At 44.4% G+C, this 17,661-nt stretch overlaps 1 protein-coding gene and 1 long non-coding RNA gene across 18 annotated transcripts in view; both read left to right on the top strand.

Moving 5' to 3' along the window:
• LOC111255003 (cytoplasmic polyadenylation element-binding protein 2-like) overlaps positions 1–17,661 on the top strand; it is a 256,990-nt gene that overhangs the window by 54,237 nt on the left and 185,092 nt on the right. For 2 of the 16 annotated variants that reach the window (XM_086975994.1, XM_086976001.1), the window contains exon 1: positions 6,358–6,514. The exons of 11 other annotated variants lie outside the window; for them this stretch is intronic. Coding sequence is in view for 1 of the 5 variants with exons in the window: in XM_086975993.1 (XP_086832119.1) it covers positions 14,719–14,763 (45 nt within the window). In the remaining 4 variants the exon portion in view is untranslated. 3 more of the 16 variants (XM_086975998.1, XM_086976005.1, XM_086975993.1) reach the window with 2 other exon arrangements.
• LOC147754452 (uncharacterized) lies at positions 1,243–6,358 on the top strand. 2 transcript variants are annotated; one of them, XR_015317894.1, is made up of 4 exons: positions 1,243–1,596; positions 3,999–4,120; positions 5,301–5,639; positions 6,220–6,358. It is a non-coding gene; the product is annotated as an uncharacterized LOC147754452 (long non-coding RNA). The 2 variants fall into 2 exon arrangements; XR_015317895.1 differs by lacking the exon at positions 5,301–5,639 and having other exon boundaries at positions 6,220–6,355.

Raw genomic sequence — 17,661 nt, forward strand, 5'->3', positions numbered from 1 at the left:
ACTGGACGACGGCGGAGAAAGTAGCTGCAAGGTTATTGGGCTGTAATTTGGAAAAAACCTGTGTAAACATCGGGGAAATGTTGAAACGTATGCCGGATGGTGCCAGATCGAGTGGAAGTTATAGTTGGGGATGATGAGTTCGTGTTAGCTGGATAGAGTCTCTGGTATCATTAAGTATGGAGAAGAGGGAGGTGGCAATTGTGCAATGAGCGAATATATAAATAGTTAGCACTTGAGCAGACTGATAGGCGTTACGTTTTGAGATTTTTATTCGATGTAGTTGGCCGCAATCTTTTCCTAAGTAGGCTACCTCTGCCATAAATTGTCTAAGCAGATCACGTTACGATGAATATCTCGATCTTTCGTAGTTAGCATTTTACGATTCATAATAATCATTATACTTAGTTATAGTTAGACATCTTTCCTTACCGACTGATGAGCGCGTAACGCGGTCGGTTTGGTGTTGCTAATCCATTTCATAGAGCCATTGAATAGACAAATACTGAAGGAAAAGTATATGAAAATTTCCTTTCACTATGATATGTACGTTTTCTTATGTATGATCGTCAGTTTGGCCCATTGCTATGTGACAATACGGCTGTGCTAAAGTAATAAATAGCACCTCGACTAAAGTGTTATTCCCCGTTGTTTTTACAAACCGTCCATCATGCACGCAGCGTGTTGTACAAATATTTTGGCATGCTCATTGCGCGCCACGTATGTATACACCTCGGTATCAACCGCGTCGGCCATACCGAATGCCATTGGCTCAACTAGCCAATGTTTACTCGCGGTCTTTTCGTCAATCAGATATTTTTTAGTCGCAATCGTGCTTTCACAAGGGCACTCTTTATTGATTCTGTTGAGTGCTGAGTTGTCCCCTTGTGTTGATCTATCCGCGAACTATCCAAGAATGATAGAACGCAAGTGACGTTAGCGCGACTCCTTACACTCTTAGTAAATGAGATGGCCTAATAGCTATGGCTAGTAGTAGGCAATGATGGAACTAAGAGAAAGAGACGGATTGTTTTTTTCCCAGTCCCAGAATCTATATGAAAGCTGGAAAGCTTCAATACGTAACAGCAACTCTTGCCTTTCTAAGCAACATTTAAAACGCATGTTCTTTGCAGAATCCTCCCTGTTCAGGTCTAAAAAATCCCAGTGGAGTCTCCCCCTTGGCGACAGTTGTACGTACAGTTTAAACTTTGCTGCCACTGGTGATGCCGGTAAAATGAGGTACTGTCATTGTCTATATATTTGGGTACATGTGTTTGTATGTGAATTAGTGTGTACGTGTTCCAATACGCGGTTATGCCATCTATATTTCAGGGCCGACGTCCGCAACACGCTGCTCCACTTCGATCCACTGTCGCCGCCTTTTTTGGCCGTTGTTTGAATGTCAATCCAGTAGATGAGTCCTTCCTTTTGGATGTTGGACCCTTATACGGAACGATTTCGTAAAGCCTCCGTACAGACTATCTATAGCAGCGTGCAAGCTTGCTTGGTGGATGTGCATCATAAATCAACAGTAGTGATGTAGGGTTGCTGCTTTTGGGGCCAACAAAGAACCGTCGACAACTACACCGGCAGCAGACGGTTGGCGTCCTCGGCGTCCGCTCCCTTCTCAGTCTTTTCTATCTTCTTGTCTTCCATCTCCTCTGAGGTCGCAATCCCCTAGCCCTGGTTCCGAACACTACGCGCTACCGCTACAAATTCTATCTGTTGAGCCTTGAGCCGTTCTACGTCCCTCTGTTCTCGGTTGCTCCACCGGGCTGTTCGGCTTTGTCGCTTGTGTTGCTGAGAGTATAGCCGGATGGCCGGTGGTCATGAGAGGCGCTCAGCGACCCATCCAGGCACTTACAGCATGTTCGCTGTTCCAACCATCAGCAGTACCCTTTTTCCTTCCCGCTTTGCTTCTTCGTTTTCTTCTCTGTGCGCCGGGCGGGCTTTCGGTTAGGCGTGCAGCCATGCAGTGCTGTCCCACTTTTGGGGACAGACCTGACGCGGCTCTGATCCGTTCGCTGGTTTGTGCCCAATGCCTGGTTCAGCCCGCTTCGTTTCTCGGTCCATTCGTTGTTTCATTATTTCGATATCGTTCGTTCGCTCGTTCATTCGTTCGTTCGTCCGTCCGTCCGTCCGTTTGTCCATCTGTCCGTCTTCTGTGGTTCTACTTGTACCGGCGCCTTGGTCCTTTCTTTTTCTTTAGTTCCCGTCGTTTCATTCCTCGTTTTCTTTCTTTTTTTTAGCCTTCAACGGTGCAATGTCCATCGCCTCCTGTGCCTGTCTCCTGAAGACTGTTCTCGTTACTGTGTCAGTCTGATACGCTGCTGCTAACCCTACTGCTTGCTTGCTGGTTGGACTGGCTCATTAATGATCTATCGGACCGAGGCCACGACCACCAGTATAACTCAGACCCAGTCAAACCCACTACTTGTCGTTTCGCCCGGCCTGCCAGTCTACACCGGCCAGTGCTTCTGCGTTTCTGCTAAAATAGCTGGTTTGATTTTGGCCTCTTTGACTTCGTCGTTCCTTAGCAACAGCCTGTTTGTCGTTTTTCGCCTTGTACCGTTTCGTTCAAAGCGCTATTGCTTTGGCGACTTTCCCGCGCCTGTCGTTGTCGCTGAAGGCCGACTTCGGTCAGCGCTAGCAGCGGCAAAAGCCACAGCAGCATTGGATCTTTAGCTTAATACCACTCGTTTTCGCTGTGTTATGATCACCGAATCAGCAGTAATAGCATGAAGAGCCTGTTTCTGTTCAGTTCGTCTTTTTCCTCCCTTTTGTGGCGGCAACAGAAGCCGCTCGGCCTCGTCTTTCTTTTTTTGCATCGCTGGCTGTCTCCGTCCGATGAGACGCAAGAACTACTTGTCTCTCCGACTACCCCTATTCCCTTTAGCTTACCCCTTTTCCCATGCCGCTCCAGCACCAGCACTAGCGGTGGCTGTCAGAGGTAGTGTGAGCGGCCACAACAGCAGATCAGAGCTCAGCCAGCTTCTGCTTCCGTTTAGTCCTCTGGTGCGGAGTCCTTTTGATTGAACCAGCGAAGCGACGAACGACTGGAGACTCTGAACGCTGAAGAAAAGAGCGAACGCAGACAGAAACAAGAAGCAGAACCGCTGCAGCTACCCACCCCCTCATTCCATGATATTACGACTAACGCTAGAGACCGACCACGGTTAGCTCCATGTTGGTTTGTAGCCCCTTCTTGTTCTGCCTCCTCTGAGAGCAGCTTCGTCGCATCAGATCAATCCCTTATCTTTCTCTCTTGCCATTTTCTTGAAGTTGGCCTGTCTCTGTGTCTTCCCTGTTCACTTTGAAGTTGCGTCCTCTCCCTTCTCTATTTTCTGCTTGTAGTTTCTCGTCCGCTTTTTGCCATCTTCCTGTTCCTTCGACCTTGCTCCCTCCGGTTTTGCTTTCGTCCGCTGATGCCGCTTATACTAGATCTCTTTCTACTCTCTTGATCCTTTTTCGGTTTTCTCAACGCCAACATCAGCAGAATTAAGATCATCTTCTTGCCACCTTTGCTTTGCCCGCAGCCGTCATTTCCGCCACTACCAGTCGATCCCCCTTTGTGGATCTGTATTTGCCTGTTCGGGAGGTTTCTCATGGTGATACTGGCTTTCTTTCTTCTCTTGGTTCTCTTTACTACGTTTCTCTCTCTCGTTAGTTTGCTTTGTCTGAGTTCTCATCTAATTCGGCTTGACTATATCTGACCATTAGGTTCAGGCCAATCCATCTACTTCGATCGCTTTCAGTCAGCGTAGTACAGGTAGTGAGCCTTCTTCCACCTGTATTCCTCACAGTTATCCCTTGCTTTTTTGAAGAAGGCACAGAACCTGGGAATGAACCACCGATCGGTCTGTTAGCTAGTCCGCGTTTAATCAGAGGACAACCCTATCTGTCGATACAAGCTAGATTTTTTAGCAGTGTTATTTTTTTCATCAGAACGTATGATTTGCCTGCCGTTTTTCTAAGCATATATGTCTTCATCTGTCCATCAGGTAATGCCACATTTATGAACACTTCTAAATACAAAACATTTCTACGGGCTCGCATGTCTTCCGTACTGATCTTACAAACGCTGACCCTGAAGGAGGAAGTCCAGGACTCCCGACATTTTCTTGTAATTAACTTGTTAGATAGAGCATTGCTTAGTAATCGAACAGATTCTTATATTTCTAACTTGCCTCGTGTCTAGTAGAAGTTAGGATAGTTTACCGAAAGGGTGAGGCCGTATGCTGTGAAAAGCAGCGATGTCGTCGGCTCAAACATGGGTTCATTTCTTTTTCCATCCGTTGATTCTGCCAACCAGTCCGCCAGTTCCATAGCACCACCGCTGGGATAGTTAAAGTTGTTTTCCTGTATTCTTTTTGTCAGGTACAAGCTTGTCGTAGCCTGTTTGTTCAAGCTCTGTTGAGCTTTAATTTATGGGCTACTTCGAATAGCTTCAACAACTATTTCTAAGAAGCCGCTGGAAGGTTCCTGTTTTGTCCCATTGTTACGTCCAAGCGTTAGTTGACTTCAGTGGTCCATATCGGCATCGTTTTCCTGCGACTGGCAAACGAAATCTCTTAGCAGAAAATAGTGGGGTGTAGAGCAAACGTGGAGATACCAGCCAGTTAGCAGGCCAAGGAAGCCGTGGTGTCAAGCTTTGAGCGGAGTCTGACCTGGACAGAATAGGGCCGATCAGGCTGTGAGCCTATCCTTCGCTTGTCTCCTGCAAGCCGAAGCAGCCACATTGTAGCAAAGGATTGCTGCACTGTTAGTGAGACTGGCGATGCTAACGGTAGATTTTTGCGACGGGCCGATCCGAATGGGCGGATTGATGAAACCCCTGCCGGCAGTAATCGAGACGTCTCTCTTTCGTTATGTGAGTACGTTGTTGGGATTCCAGCAAGGGTCAAGTGGAAGTCCGAGTGTTGCTCACTGTTCGGTGCAGCTCCTATACCACCGTCGGATGAATTGTACTGATTGGGGTCTCAATAACCGAAAGAAGAGACAGCAGCAGTCATGTAGCGCTACGTGGCGAAGTCTTGCGGGCAGTGGACTTGGGCCGGCGATGGTCTAATTTCTCAGCGTATATTCTCACCGGCTTGCCAGCCGGCTATCCTCCACTGTGTATGTGTACTTAGATCCCCTGCCTCGTATTTATATCATCGCCTCCCAGTCCGTCTCGATGATGCTGAACATCAAAGTATAGTGGGCGAGCTAACGCATGTTGTTTTAGGCAGGCATCTGGTAGCAATCGTTAGTCAAGCTGAACTCATTACCGAAAGAGGCTTACTTGCTTTTTCTCTTGCAAGCTCTGCAAACGTACGAGAGCTAGCTGAACCACCCCAAACAGACCATGCTGTGGTGGGTTATCTGAAGACGATGCAACAACCCTGTGCCGGTTGGCAGCAAATAGTAGCAGTCAGTCAGATTGTCGGTATTCACTAAACAGCGAACCGGATCGCGGCAAGGTCTTAACAAGTGTCAGTTATTGTTCCTGTTTCTCGCTGGCAATAAAGTACGAAAGTCCGAGCTGCAATCATCCGTTGTGCCACTGTCCCTCACTCGCACGGAATGGCTGTGGCAACAGCACTAAACAGCAAACAGCAAAGCTCTCGGTAATGTTAAAGATGGATGTAAATTCTGTTAAGGCAAGTATCCGAAATAAGATGAGCATAATTGAGAGGAGGGCAATTACTTCAAGATGCCGAAGCGTTCTGGCTCCACAAAACAAGATGCCCAAAAACAGCCTAGCAATATATATGATGATGTTGTTACACGAAACAATTGGTTGAAAGTTAAAAAGTCTTTACTAAATGAATTTGGTCTTTATTATAATGACTGGTCGTAACTTGCAAGTACTTTACCCCCCCCCCTTCCCCCATACTAAATTCTCTCTATTATATAGTGTGTATATATATATATATATATATATATACGATTAATTTCCAACCTCTCAATTTCGATCAAGATTGAAAATGGAAGGAAGGCATTACTTATTCAAGGTGCGGAAATAATTCACATTTTGGATGGGCAGTGCCTTCTCAATACCAGGTTAAGGTATATACTGCTAAGTGCTTGCGAGTCTTTATCTCTGTGTGTGTGTCTCTGCCTGGTAATATCGCTAGGCCTCTGGGTCTGTCTCTAGGCAAAAGGAAAGGCAACCTGCTGTAGAAATCATCGTCCATCATGATCTTGATTTTAACTCGCACTATATTCTTTCTTCTGCAGGTGAGTACCACAGCCAAAAGCCCAGTAGAACCGGAGAAATCCTGTGCATGTACGGGCAACCGACCGACGACCCAAGCATTCTCTAGCTACCCAAGAGGTTATGCGCTCGGAATGAAGGTGATCGATGACAAGCAATTATAGTTTTGACCAGTGGCGGGCCGCAAGACGCACAGATGGTCCCGTCACAAAGGCGTACGAAAGGACCATCCGCACTTACTCCAGATTGGATAGACGGGTACACGCATTCGGGTTTACGTGCGAACAGGTGGACGATCACATATAAGCAAAATGAAAGGTCGGTTAAAAGCTATATGGGCGCAGTTGCACACATAAATATTTTGACATCAACATACAAATATAGCACAAGTATGTTCGTTCGTACGCCCACTCAGTGCTAGATTCACTGGTATACTTGTAAGGTCTGAATCGCAAACGGACTTCAATAACGTCATAAAGCCGGCCCGGCATTGTCGATGTACGTATAAATATAATAATTTGCTTTATTAACCAGCTTGTAGCTACAAGACGACATCTTCTTCTCCAACTTTTTCATCTTCTCAACCATATTAGAATGTACGCGCTTATGAATGATATTCTCGGCGGCAAATGATTTCGATAGAATGTCTCAGCATGTTAGCTGGGTTTCGTATTCTGCCCCATGAGAAAAATTCGTCTAATATGTAAAAAATAAAAAAAAATTTGAGGCATTTAGCAAACCAAAATTGAAATTTGGTTATTGAATCGCATACAAGTGCATCATATATCGTTAATTGTTCAGACGGCATTATATACGTAAATGACGATTGACACATTTATCTTCGTGACGAATATTTTAAACGTGTTGTATCCATTAAAAACGTAGATCATTACTTTTCAACACACATCGATCTACAAGTATCTAAAGAAAAAGAATATGGAACCTACGTTCAGATTTCTTCACAGAACCCTATCCTCCCACTACTCGATTAGGAATACTAAGGAAACTGTTGTCTACCAAATCACCACCAGGAAATAGGTTTTTCATTTTTAGCCATGGCGTTCGCTCGGGAAGTAAGTACAGCCTGTGCTCAATCGGTTTTACGGGACCTCCGTACGTTGAATTTTCAACATTAAAAATACAAATTTACTAAGCTCGCCGCTGCGAAAGAACACGGACAAAGTAATATCTGAGGTCACTTCTTGTCCGCGAGCGTCGGCGGATGGAAACGCATTTATACTGCAATTGTACCGCGTCGATAAGCCTTAAGACGAAAAGGAGGGGGAGAGAGATTTCTGAATAGGAACCTCTTGTAGAACCAGCATTCTGCTTGCCGGATGCATTCCTTATGTTGCTATCTAATTACCACATCACAATAGGGAGCTGTACATATATATATATATATATACAGGGTAGTGCGTCTAAATTGAAAATTTGCCTCACTTTGTTTCTAAGGCGGTACCTAAATAAAAATAAATATATTTCCACGAAGTTAAGTTAATCCTGCTATTGCTAGAGGTGTCATCCCTGGCGGTAATGCTCATTGAAAAGATTCAAGCGGAATTAAATTTTGGGCCTATAGCAGGATAAAAGTACACAAAATGCATGAGCTCAAAGCAGCCAAAAGATGCAAAAAATCTAAAAAAAAACTAACCGCTGGAGCTCATTTGGACCATGAATATTATCTTAATATTGGTAAATATTAACACCTGTATTTGATAATATATCTATATAAATGAAAATACTAACATTTAGTATGTTTCTATCTATCATCAATTTTCATCTATTTTCAATCTATTTGAATTTATTCAAATATTTTGTTACACTTTAATATAAATATGACAAATTTTATATAATTTCCCCTTCCTAAAATGACCGTTAATTCTTGCATCAAAAACCTAGGTACTATCACAATGGCTTTTTGAGCTATCCGTATTAATTTTCGTAAGTTTAAACCCTATTTAGAAATTTCCAGTCTAACTCATAAGAGCCTTCCTCAGATTTTTCAGAAGCCGCAAGAAAGCTGCCAATACTCTCTACCAGATTTATATGGAAAACCCTATATATGCGGGATTTGGAGCCACATGTGCTTATATGCATTCCAAAAGATTAGCTAGCCTAAACAATTTTGGCTTAACGTGCTTTCATTGCACTATTACCCGTGCTGGACGCATAACTTAAGTGGCACCAAAATCCTTTTCGATTTATTTCTCTGCCGTCTGAGGTAATGACTAGACAGTTCCGAATTCGAAACGTGTGTTTATTATATATATATTTGCCCGCACTAAGCACATATGGCAAATAAAGTAAATAGTAAGTATTTCGAATTTCACGTTGGACACGGCCCTTAAGCGTTAAGCTCGGCCAGCCCTTAACACAAAACGAACGGTACCTCATTCGAGCCTCAAACCCATACTTCTTCCCATAATTTTAAAATCTATTATTTTAAAACTATTTCCAGAACTATCGTGAAATTATATAACAAATAAGATGGTTTTATTTAATCATATCCTTCGTCGTCTCTAGCTTGCAACAAACACGTATTCGGTCATACGCAGCGGGAGATGGGCGCGGGACTAATGAGATAACTTATTGTTTGCGTCCGTTGTTCTCAAAATTCGAGCAAGTATCGGCTATGATGTAATGTGCTCACGCAGGACGAGCCCTTATTATTATTTTGCTCTTTGGAGATTATTTTGCTCGAAACGGACGGTCTATTTAATTGCCAGTTCCCATGCGGCTTCTAAGAAATCCAACGAAGATCTCCGAAAGGGAACCGGACGACTCTCAATATGATTTAGATGCGAAAAAAAAACGAAAAAATATGTCAGAATAGGCGAAAAGTGACTTTTGATAGGCCTGAGTTCTTTTACTTAGAGATTGCCGGCAGTTCTAAGATGCAGAATATATTTGCCAATTAGGTCGTCCGAATCAGTGTCAACAGCTACTCGTTTTGAGGCTTCTTGCGACTTTTGTACCTTATGGCCGCTTTGATGCCTCGTATTTTCGGTTTCTTTAGCCTGTTAGCTTCGCTGGAATGTTCTGTATGGAGCATATTTAAGCGACACTTGAAAAAACATATACTTTATATGTAACTGTTAAGAAGCTATTTGTAGATAGAGAAGGAATGTTTCGACCATGACTAGTGAATTATTCTGGATCCAGAACCAAAAATATAATTGCAATGAGTAATAGCCATATGGCATAATAACAGCGTCAGGAAGGACATTTCTAGCATATGGAAAACGTGTTGATGAAGTATCTATGTTCGATACAGTCTTAGAAACAACTTATGAAGGAAAGTCCAGGTTCAGCTGCTGTTAATATCAGTCGCATAGAAGAACTTGCTTATAGAAGTGTTCGCAAGTTTAAAGCATAAATGAAACCAATTGGTCGATCACTACAAACAGCATATAAGGTTATATCGTTATAAGCATTGCACAAAAATCTAGGCGTAAGTTATTCTGACGTATACAAGTTATTTCTATACGTGAAATTTCTACAAGGCAGCCTCACAACAAGAACGATTTAGATGAAGTTTCCTGCCTACTTTATGCTGCTTTCTCATTAATTGAATCCTGTTTATCGATCCGTTGCGGCAGCAAGAGCAGACTTGTAACTGCCGCCTTTAATACTTCTACCATGTTAGATACGTCCGTATGTACGATTCTTGTCGCCAATTAAATATAACAGTTTATCTTATTGTTTCAGTAAACAACACGAGTGTCTACAACGAACGTTGACGCCTGTGGACAACCGATGTTACTATTCTTAATTAGTCTAATGGCTGCTTTCGTGGGAAAGTGGGAAGCCGGGGGCGGGGGTGACATTTAGAAACAGAGAATAACAAAAGCGGGGAGTAGTAGAAAGAAATGACGACTAAGCCCCCGAAACGTAGCTAAAACATATGGCACAAAGATAACATGGCTGCCACCTGCCAACCGGAGCTGGCGCAATCGGGCACTACTAAAAAGGGAGATCATTAGCGTTCTATTAGACATGATACATATTCTCATAACGAACAAAGGCGGTTTTGTGTGGCTACATTTAGATAGACCTGCAGGCAGGAGGGGCGCTTTGACCTTCGCACTCGCTTTCGCTTTCTCTGTCTATTTTATTATATAATTACGCTCGACCACACTGATAAATATCAATGTAGAATTTACGCATCTCCGTTGCAGACATCTACGACCTATCTGCTATAATACAATGCTTTGATGTCGGGTGCTGATATTGCTCTGAAAATCTGCACCGACTATATATTTAAACACTATAATAATGTAAGCTATAGGTTCTATAACAGTCTCAGATCTAAACGCTAAAATAATGAGAAAATAATTTCGACGCGGAGTGGATTGACTGCCATATCTACTACTAACGAGTACCCAACTGATTCGCCGCTTCATCATTTCTACTGTCGCTGTTTCTAGCGCTAAAATTTCCGCTACGAATAATTATCTAGCAGTATTAGTGCGTGACAGAGTCAAGCTCAGACCAATATACGATGGCTACAAATCCTTAGCTTTATTCTTCTCTCCTCTTCTGCCAGCAAATGAGCCGACCGAAGATATTGGCCGTACAGTTTACTTTTCTTTCAGGAGTTAGACTGCTGTTTTCTGTTCGGTTTGCCTTTTTCGGCTCCTGTGCATTTCAACATTTGCCAACAAAACGCGACACAAACAGCGACGTTCATTGGTCTTTGCAATCAGCCCAAACAAGGAGGCAAAAAATGAGGTGATTCGGAGCAAGTTCCATTTAGTAGAGTTTCAGCCTATTGTCCTATTTTTAAACAGAAAACGGTCCTTTGCTACCACTCGTCGACTCTCCCTATTCTTATCCTTCAGAGGCAAACGGGACTCTAGACATACAAGTCGAATGGCAGATAAGAGGAGGCGACGCCGTTGTGGAGGAGAGCCGCTTGTATTGTCGACGCTGGCATCCACTCTGCTAGCAGAAGTGCGCAAGCCGTTGCGACGACGTACCCTTAGCGAACAGGTCTTGGCTAGGAAGAAGGCTAAGTTGAAAAAGTGCACTTTAGAATCTGCAGCGCACTAACTCCCGAAACCCTCCCTTAATGCGTCCCCCTCGTCCTTCTTCGTTTCTCAAAACCGAAATCTGTATCAAAAAACAAGAAAAGGGGAGCGATGAGGTAGCTGAATGAGACATGAAGATGTGTCCAACAGATAGAACAGACCAAAGCGGATAGAGGTAGAGGAACACGCTGGGGGAAGGTAGTAACGTGGAACAGTTGGAGAACGGTGAAACACAAATAGTGTAAGTCGCGGCGCAGGGCAGGAAAGAAAGTCGAAATGAGCGTAGCGGGGGAAAGAGAAGTGGACAACTAGGGTCGTGGAAAGAGGGGACGCACGGGACAGATTGCCAGTCGTCGTTGCTCTTTACGTGGTGGCTGCTGATATCGCCGCCGTTGGTGTGGTGTTGAGTGTTCTACTGCCAAAAGACTTAGGAGAAGGGGATTTGCTAGGGAGCCATACTCCGTAAAGGGAGAAAATGTGGACGCGGAGCTGCAGAGAGCTGAACAACGAAGAAAGAAAAAAAAAGCGAGGCCACTCAAATCCCTGAGTAGAGGACAATGATGTTTGCTAGATTCGAGCGCTGGGCATTCCTAGGCCCCAACGGCAAGCCACTGAGTGCCAACGACAGGACCGCTGCCAGTGCCGACCTCACCGTCTTCGCCGCCAAAAGGAAGCCAGCCCGCTCGCGTTTAGCCGCTTCTATCCTTACTATCTAGCCTGGGCCGGCAGCTCAAGCCGTAACAGAGTAAAATAGCAAAGCCGTTGCAAAAGCGAAACGAAAGACGCGCGACGTGCTGACAAAAGGGCAAAGAAAGAAGAACAAACGCTGCTGGCTAGAGAAAAAGACAAGGAGAGATGGGGCAAAAGAGGACGAGACCAGTGGTAGCGGTAGCAACTTCTTCGCTTGTCGCACGACTCCTTATACCAGGGACGACTGGCTTTGGTGGGCGTTGGCTTGTCGTGTACATCGTTCAATGCACCCAGGAGTCGGCTGGCAACGTCCGGATGCCTCCTCGTACTCACTTTGCTGGATGCTACATGATAGAGACCCAAGAATAGAGACGAAGACCCGGATGGCGCCAAAAGCAAAGCTTCTTTCCCGGGAGAAGGAAGCTGACCGGGTATTCCTCGAATACTAGCTGGGCTGCCGTAATTGAAAGCCAACCGGAAATGGTTGCAGATATTCCATAAAGTGAAGTGCATTCAATGGCTGGTCTTTCAAACGCGCCGACAAATTGTGGAATGCAGTAATTGGGCTGGGTTTCACTGCAGCGGTTAGCAGGGCAACCTCTCAGGGATCATCCTATTATTAAAAGAAGACTTCAATCCGGTGGATAAGAAAAAGATAGATTAGTCGCGCAGGTACTTTAGCTAAAACAAATTATGACAGAAAGACGCGGTTATACGACACTAATAATTTGTTTGCTTGTTATAGCTAAATTTTACGAGCAAAATATACAGTACAGGTTCTTATGTAGATATAGATAAATTGCGGTGACCCTTATTCTTGTTGGCCATAAATGATTCTGCCCCTATGCAGTGCAAACGCATGGGTAAACAAATGTGATCAACTCTCACTGCACAACTTCCACAGTGGTCTTGGAACGGCTCGTTATGTCTGTCCCCTCCATGAAGCAGGTAAGCTTGTGATGGCCAATGCTAAAGCTGGAGTGCAGCAGAGAGGAATATACTGATGAAGCTGAGGAACAGGGAATGAAATAGCCCTTGCCGAGGAGACGTCAAACCGCTGAGAAAATGATTGAGTAGAAAAACGGTCAGTGGGGCAGAAAAATCAATTTAAATAGCACTCCGCCGAGAAGGTACTGCAAATGCGGAGCATCAGCAGCCACAGGGAAAATCGAGTCTGAGGTGGCGTAAGTGGAGCGTCCGACGCACTTATCTGAGCTTCCAGATTCCATCGGGTGGCGGACATAGAAAAAAAGGCAATCGTGTTGGCACATCCGTCGCCCTTGGACTTCGTCGCCGCCGCTTCTCATACCTGATGGCAAATGAGCGTAGCCGATATCCCCAGCGTTCTTTGCCCGTCTTCCAACAATTAACTATAGTGGCTCTCGTGGGGGTTAGAGCAAGGGCACACAGGAAAGCCGTCGTACTGTACAGACGAAGCATAAAGCGGGTAAAACGGCTGGCCATTGTATACACTAGGGACTGCATCCAGGACCTTAGTGCTGCTTCTTTCGTAAAACCGACGTGGGACAAGAGCAGCCGGAGCCCTGCGCGCGAGCACTGGAGTGCTCCATCCAGGAGAGACATTCAAGACAGCGGAAGGGTTATTGAAGCTGTTTGGCAGTAGTAGCAAGCGGAAAAGAGACAGAGAAGCTGTCTAATAAAGAAATTCGAGGAGAGATAAAGCAAGCAATTGAAGGAACTGAGGAAAAGGAAGGCCTTTCTGGGTTTAGTTGAAAGAAAGACAGTCGGAAGTGTATATGGAGAAAAAAGAAATCTTAAAAGCGAAACGTTGAAAGAAACAAAAAGAAAGATAAGCGGAGCGAGTGTAGCGAATGAGTGGACGATTTGGATCAGGAGTTCAGGAGTTCAGGAGGTGGATAAGGACAGGATGATGAGGAGGATGGCGCTATTTCTCCTGCACGGTGGAAAGCTGCGTAACGATGACTGTGACAGCGGAAGCGCAGGACTCACATCTTCATAGGCTTCCTTCTTTCCCGATACAGGAGAAGCCGCTATAACTGTTGGGGAAGTGGCACCAAAACGCTGTGACTATATCTCTCATGCTTGCATTAGTGACCCCCCCCCCCCCCCATAGTTACCTCTTATTGCTTGCTTGCTGACTCGCAACCCTTCTCGCGCTGCTTCTCGTGAAAGGATCCTCTTCCTTGGTGCATCCTTGTAGATTCTTCTTCGCTGTTTTATGCAAGCAGAGCAGAGATGGAAAGGTTTATAGGGAGGACCAATCGGTCAAAAGACAATTGTTCTACTCCGCCCTCTGTATTCCTCAGTCTATCAGTTATTCGCTGTTTTTAGCCGCGTACTCTCTTCGCTCTTTCCTTATTTTCCTCTATTCATAAGAAAAGAGCAAGGGCAAAGATAACCAGAGGCATATCGCCCACTTAACTTGACTTGCCTCAATGGCGACGAATAATCCCTCCAGTTGAGCTGTTCATTTGTTGAGTCCTCCGACGGGCTAGTCTTTAACCAAACAGACAGATACAACCGCGCTATGAACATCCAACTACAACCGCCACCGCTGACTGGGGAAGAACAAGAGTATTCATCGTGGGTAACAGGAGCTCTTTAACATTGCTCTGCTATACAGCTTACTAGTCCCTCCCGTCTATACCGAGTACCCGGAAGTCTCCTAGGTTGGTAGCTGTGGCAGCGGTACTTACAGTAGCAGTAGTAGTGTAGTTATCTACTACTATCTGCCGAGTGTCGGCTCCAGTCACTAGGAAAAGGTGTTGTTAGCTCCGCCGTACAACCGCCCACGGCTTGTGGCATTCTTGCGGAACGATGAAATCGGATTGGATTGTCTTGCCCGATCTCAACTGTCTCAAGGTATTGTAAGATAACATGGCGTGTCTCAGCCTGGTTAGCTAGTCTCTTCATTGCCCCGCGTATGCCCCCATTACTTCATGCATGTGTGCTCCCGGACGAGGAACGACTAGTTGGAGCCCTGTTTGTAGGTTAAGGTTTAAAGATAGAGACACGATCAAGAATACAGAGCTCTTATGCTATATGCATAAGTCTTCATGGCAACCCACTCTGCTGTTCATCCAGAGAGCAAAAAAGGAAGGAGAGAAGCACCTATAGTCAACCTATAGTTAGACATATGGCACTTGGTATAGTGATAGTACACCATAAATGGTACAATAATAGTCAAATGATACTTATACAGAGGAACCCTGCACGTAAAAATAAGCTCGTACAATTAAGTTAGGAAGCCATTAATATATATTTAAAAGAGGCGTTGTGTTTTGGCAGTAACCACGTAAGGCAGTAGAAATACAGTATCACTTTAGAGGAACATAAACGTGGCATAGGCAGCTCTAAGTCGAGGCAAATAGACGCTGCTAAGATCATTAATGAGTGTACGAAAGCTACGAGAGAGAGAAGCTGCGCGACTCTATTTTGTCACTCTTTGGATAGATGCATTAAAAAAGACAAAATGGTTATTGAGGTTTGCTGTAGATAAAAATACGAGGCTTTTTCAAATGATATGTATGAAAATATATCTAAAATGCAAAATGTCCGAAATCAATTTGAGCATACTTTGAAAAGCTATTTCACATGTGCTCATTTGCTATTTTTAGTATTAGAGGGAATTTTTTTTAAAGAAAAACAAGTTCATTATGCCAGAGGCAAAACGTTTGTTTTCGGAATACGCTCAAAAATCAGCTATTATCCAATGTTTTCGCGTCAGACTAATCCCCACGGGAATCACAAAACATCCCTGGTGACCCGAAATCGATGGTTTGCTTTATAGCCAACCTCTCTGTCTCTTCCAAGGAATCCGAGGGAGATTTCCATCTAGTAAAGTCGAAGATTTACGATAGAAAATAGATTGTAATAGCTCAATAATTGCAGAGCGGTGCAAGGAGCCAGCTTTAATGGTTTAATAATTTTGATGAAAAACTAGTAGTAAATTTCAAAAGGAGGATATCTATAGCCGACTCGGCCGTTTAGATAAGTTCTAGTGTTAATTTTTTGTATGCTTTATACTTTTTAGAGCCGTATATTTTGAAAAGTTCTCGATCTGAAATTCATATAAGCTGAGTTTGTTACCCAAGGTGCTACTCCAACGATTTTACGTGTACTACTACTGCTTTATTAACCGTTGACACTAAAACTTTAATCTGAACTTAAATATGACATCTGTAAAACGATCTGTGAGCGGTTTCATTCACCGAATTGAAGCCATTTCAATGCCATACATATATAGGTACGTCATAGTAAATAAACAATTACTGGATACCTCTAGGTCACTATCAGCCTTGCCTGCCCATCGTCAAACTTAAATACTATCCTATAGCTATTCCACTACACTCGCAGTAACTGTACAAGACATTTGTCCTCTTGTACATATTCTTCCAATGTTTTTTTCGAGAATTGGACCTTTTCCACGTACAGTTACGGTTACTACCCCTGCCACCAACCTTTCGTCTCTGCAGGCCGCTTCCGTTTTCCATTCGTTATTTTTTGCGCTACGTTTTTCGACTGCATGGTTTTTTCCTCTCTCGTCTTATCCTCTCCTACGTTTGATCCCTTTCGCATTTTCAAAGGGATGTGAAGACGCAGATGATTATTATTACCGCTGCACTCGATCCATTCTATTCCTATACCAGGATAAGACCATGATGATCCCCTTAGGCCGTTGTAACACTTATGAGTAGTCGACGATGAATCGCGCTGCAGGCACAACCCGACAGTGGTATTCGTCTCGACTCCTGATGGTGCCGCTGCTATCGTTGAGATTAGTGGCTCACTTAATCAATGGCCTCCGGTTTGTCTGTTTTTCACTGCTAGGGTAACGTTCGTGGCTCCCTGCGTACATTGTACGTTAACAGCTATAAACTTATACTTTATACGTCTTACGTACAATGCAAGAGTAACAAGAAATTATGTATGCACACGAGGAGCTGTTATTGCTTTTATTAATAACAGACAATTTGTAATGACAAAAATAATGGTAATAAAAGTAATAGTAGTACTAATGATGATAACAATATTAACACTGTGTACTGTGTGTGTTTTCCCCGCAGTAGCGAAACTGCTGCCTCTTGAAGGGGTCGGTTAGCTGAATACGGACCCGGAATGTCCACCGCTGAGAAATCTAGAACGATACTTGTACTAAACAGTATGGGCGGCTTGAAATTGACGTGAAAACTTTGGGCGCAACCACTATCTACCACCCATCACTGAGGATGAAAAATAGCGGAAAAAAGGACAAATCGCCTTCGCATGAAGGCAACGTAAGGGCGTGACAGAGCATCTTTCTATAGAAGAGAGCTCTGTATTATACTAGAACTATACCGTAGACGGCCAGGCCGCAATGGATGGCTTCTTTCTACTGTGCTGTGTTTCGCTTATTCGACTCGTTCACTGCCATAGACTACCGCTTGGCGGTAATGGCTGACCTCGGGAAGTGGCACGCCGACGTAGCTTCCAATTAGCAATTTTAATCAAACTTTATTCCTTGCAGTCGGCGGTGCCCGTGGCTGTTTCAGCAGCAGACGCCCATCCCTGGATACTCTTGCTGGCTGCTATTATTACCGTTTGAGCACTGCCCTGCAGCCGCGTCGCTACTTCCTCTTAATGTCGCCGTAGTGCTGGAATGTATGCACCGCTGTTACAAGACGACGCATCACTGTACCGTTGAGAAAAATGCCACATGGCAAACGTGGTGAAAGAGAATTCCTGGCGCTGGAGGCTTATGGGGGATCGACGGTGGCGATT

This window comes from Varroa destructor, unplaced genomic scaffold (assembly GCF_002443255.2).
Source record: "Varroa destructor unplaced genomic scaffold, Vdes_3.0 BEIS01000007.1, whole genome shotgun sequence".
NCBI lineage: Eukaryota > Metazoa > Arthropoda > Arachnida > Mesostigmata > Varroidae > Varroa > Varroa destructor.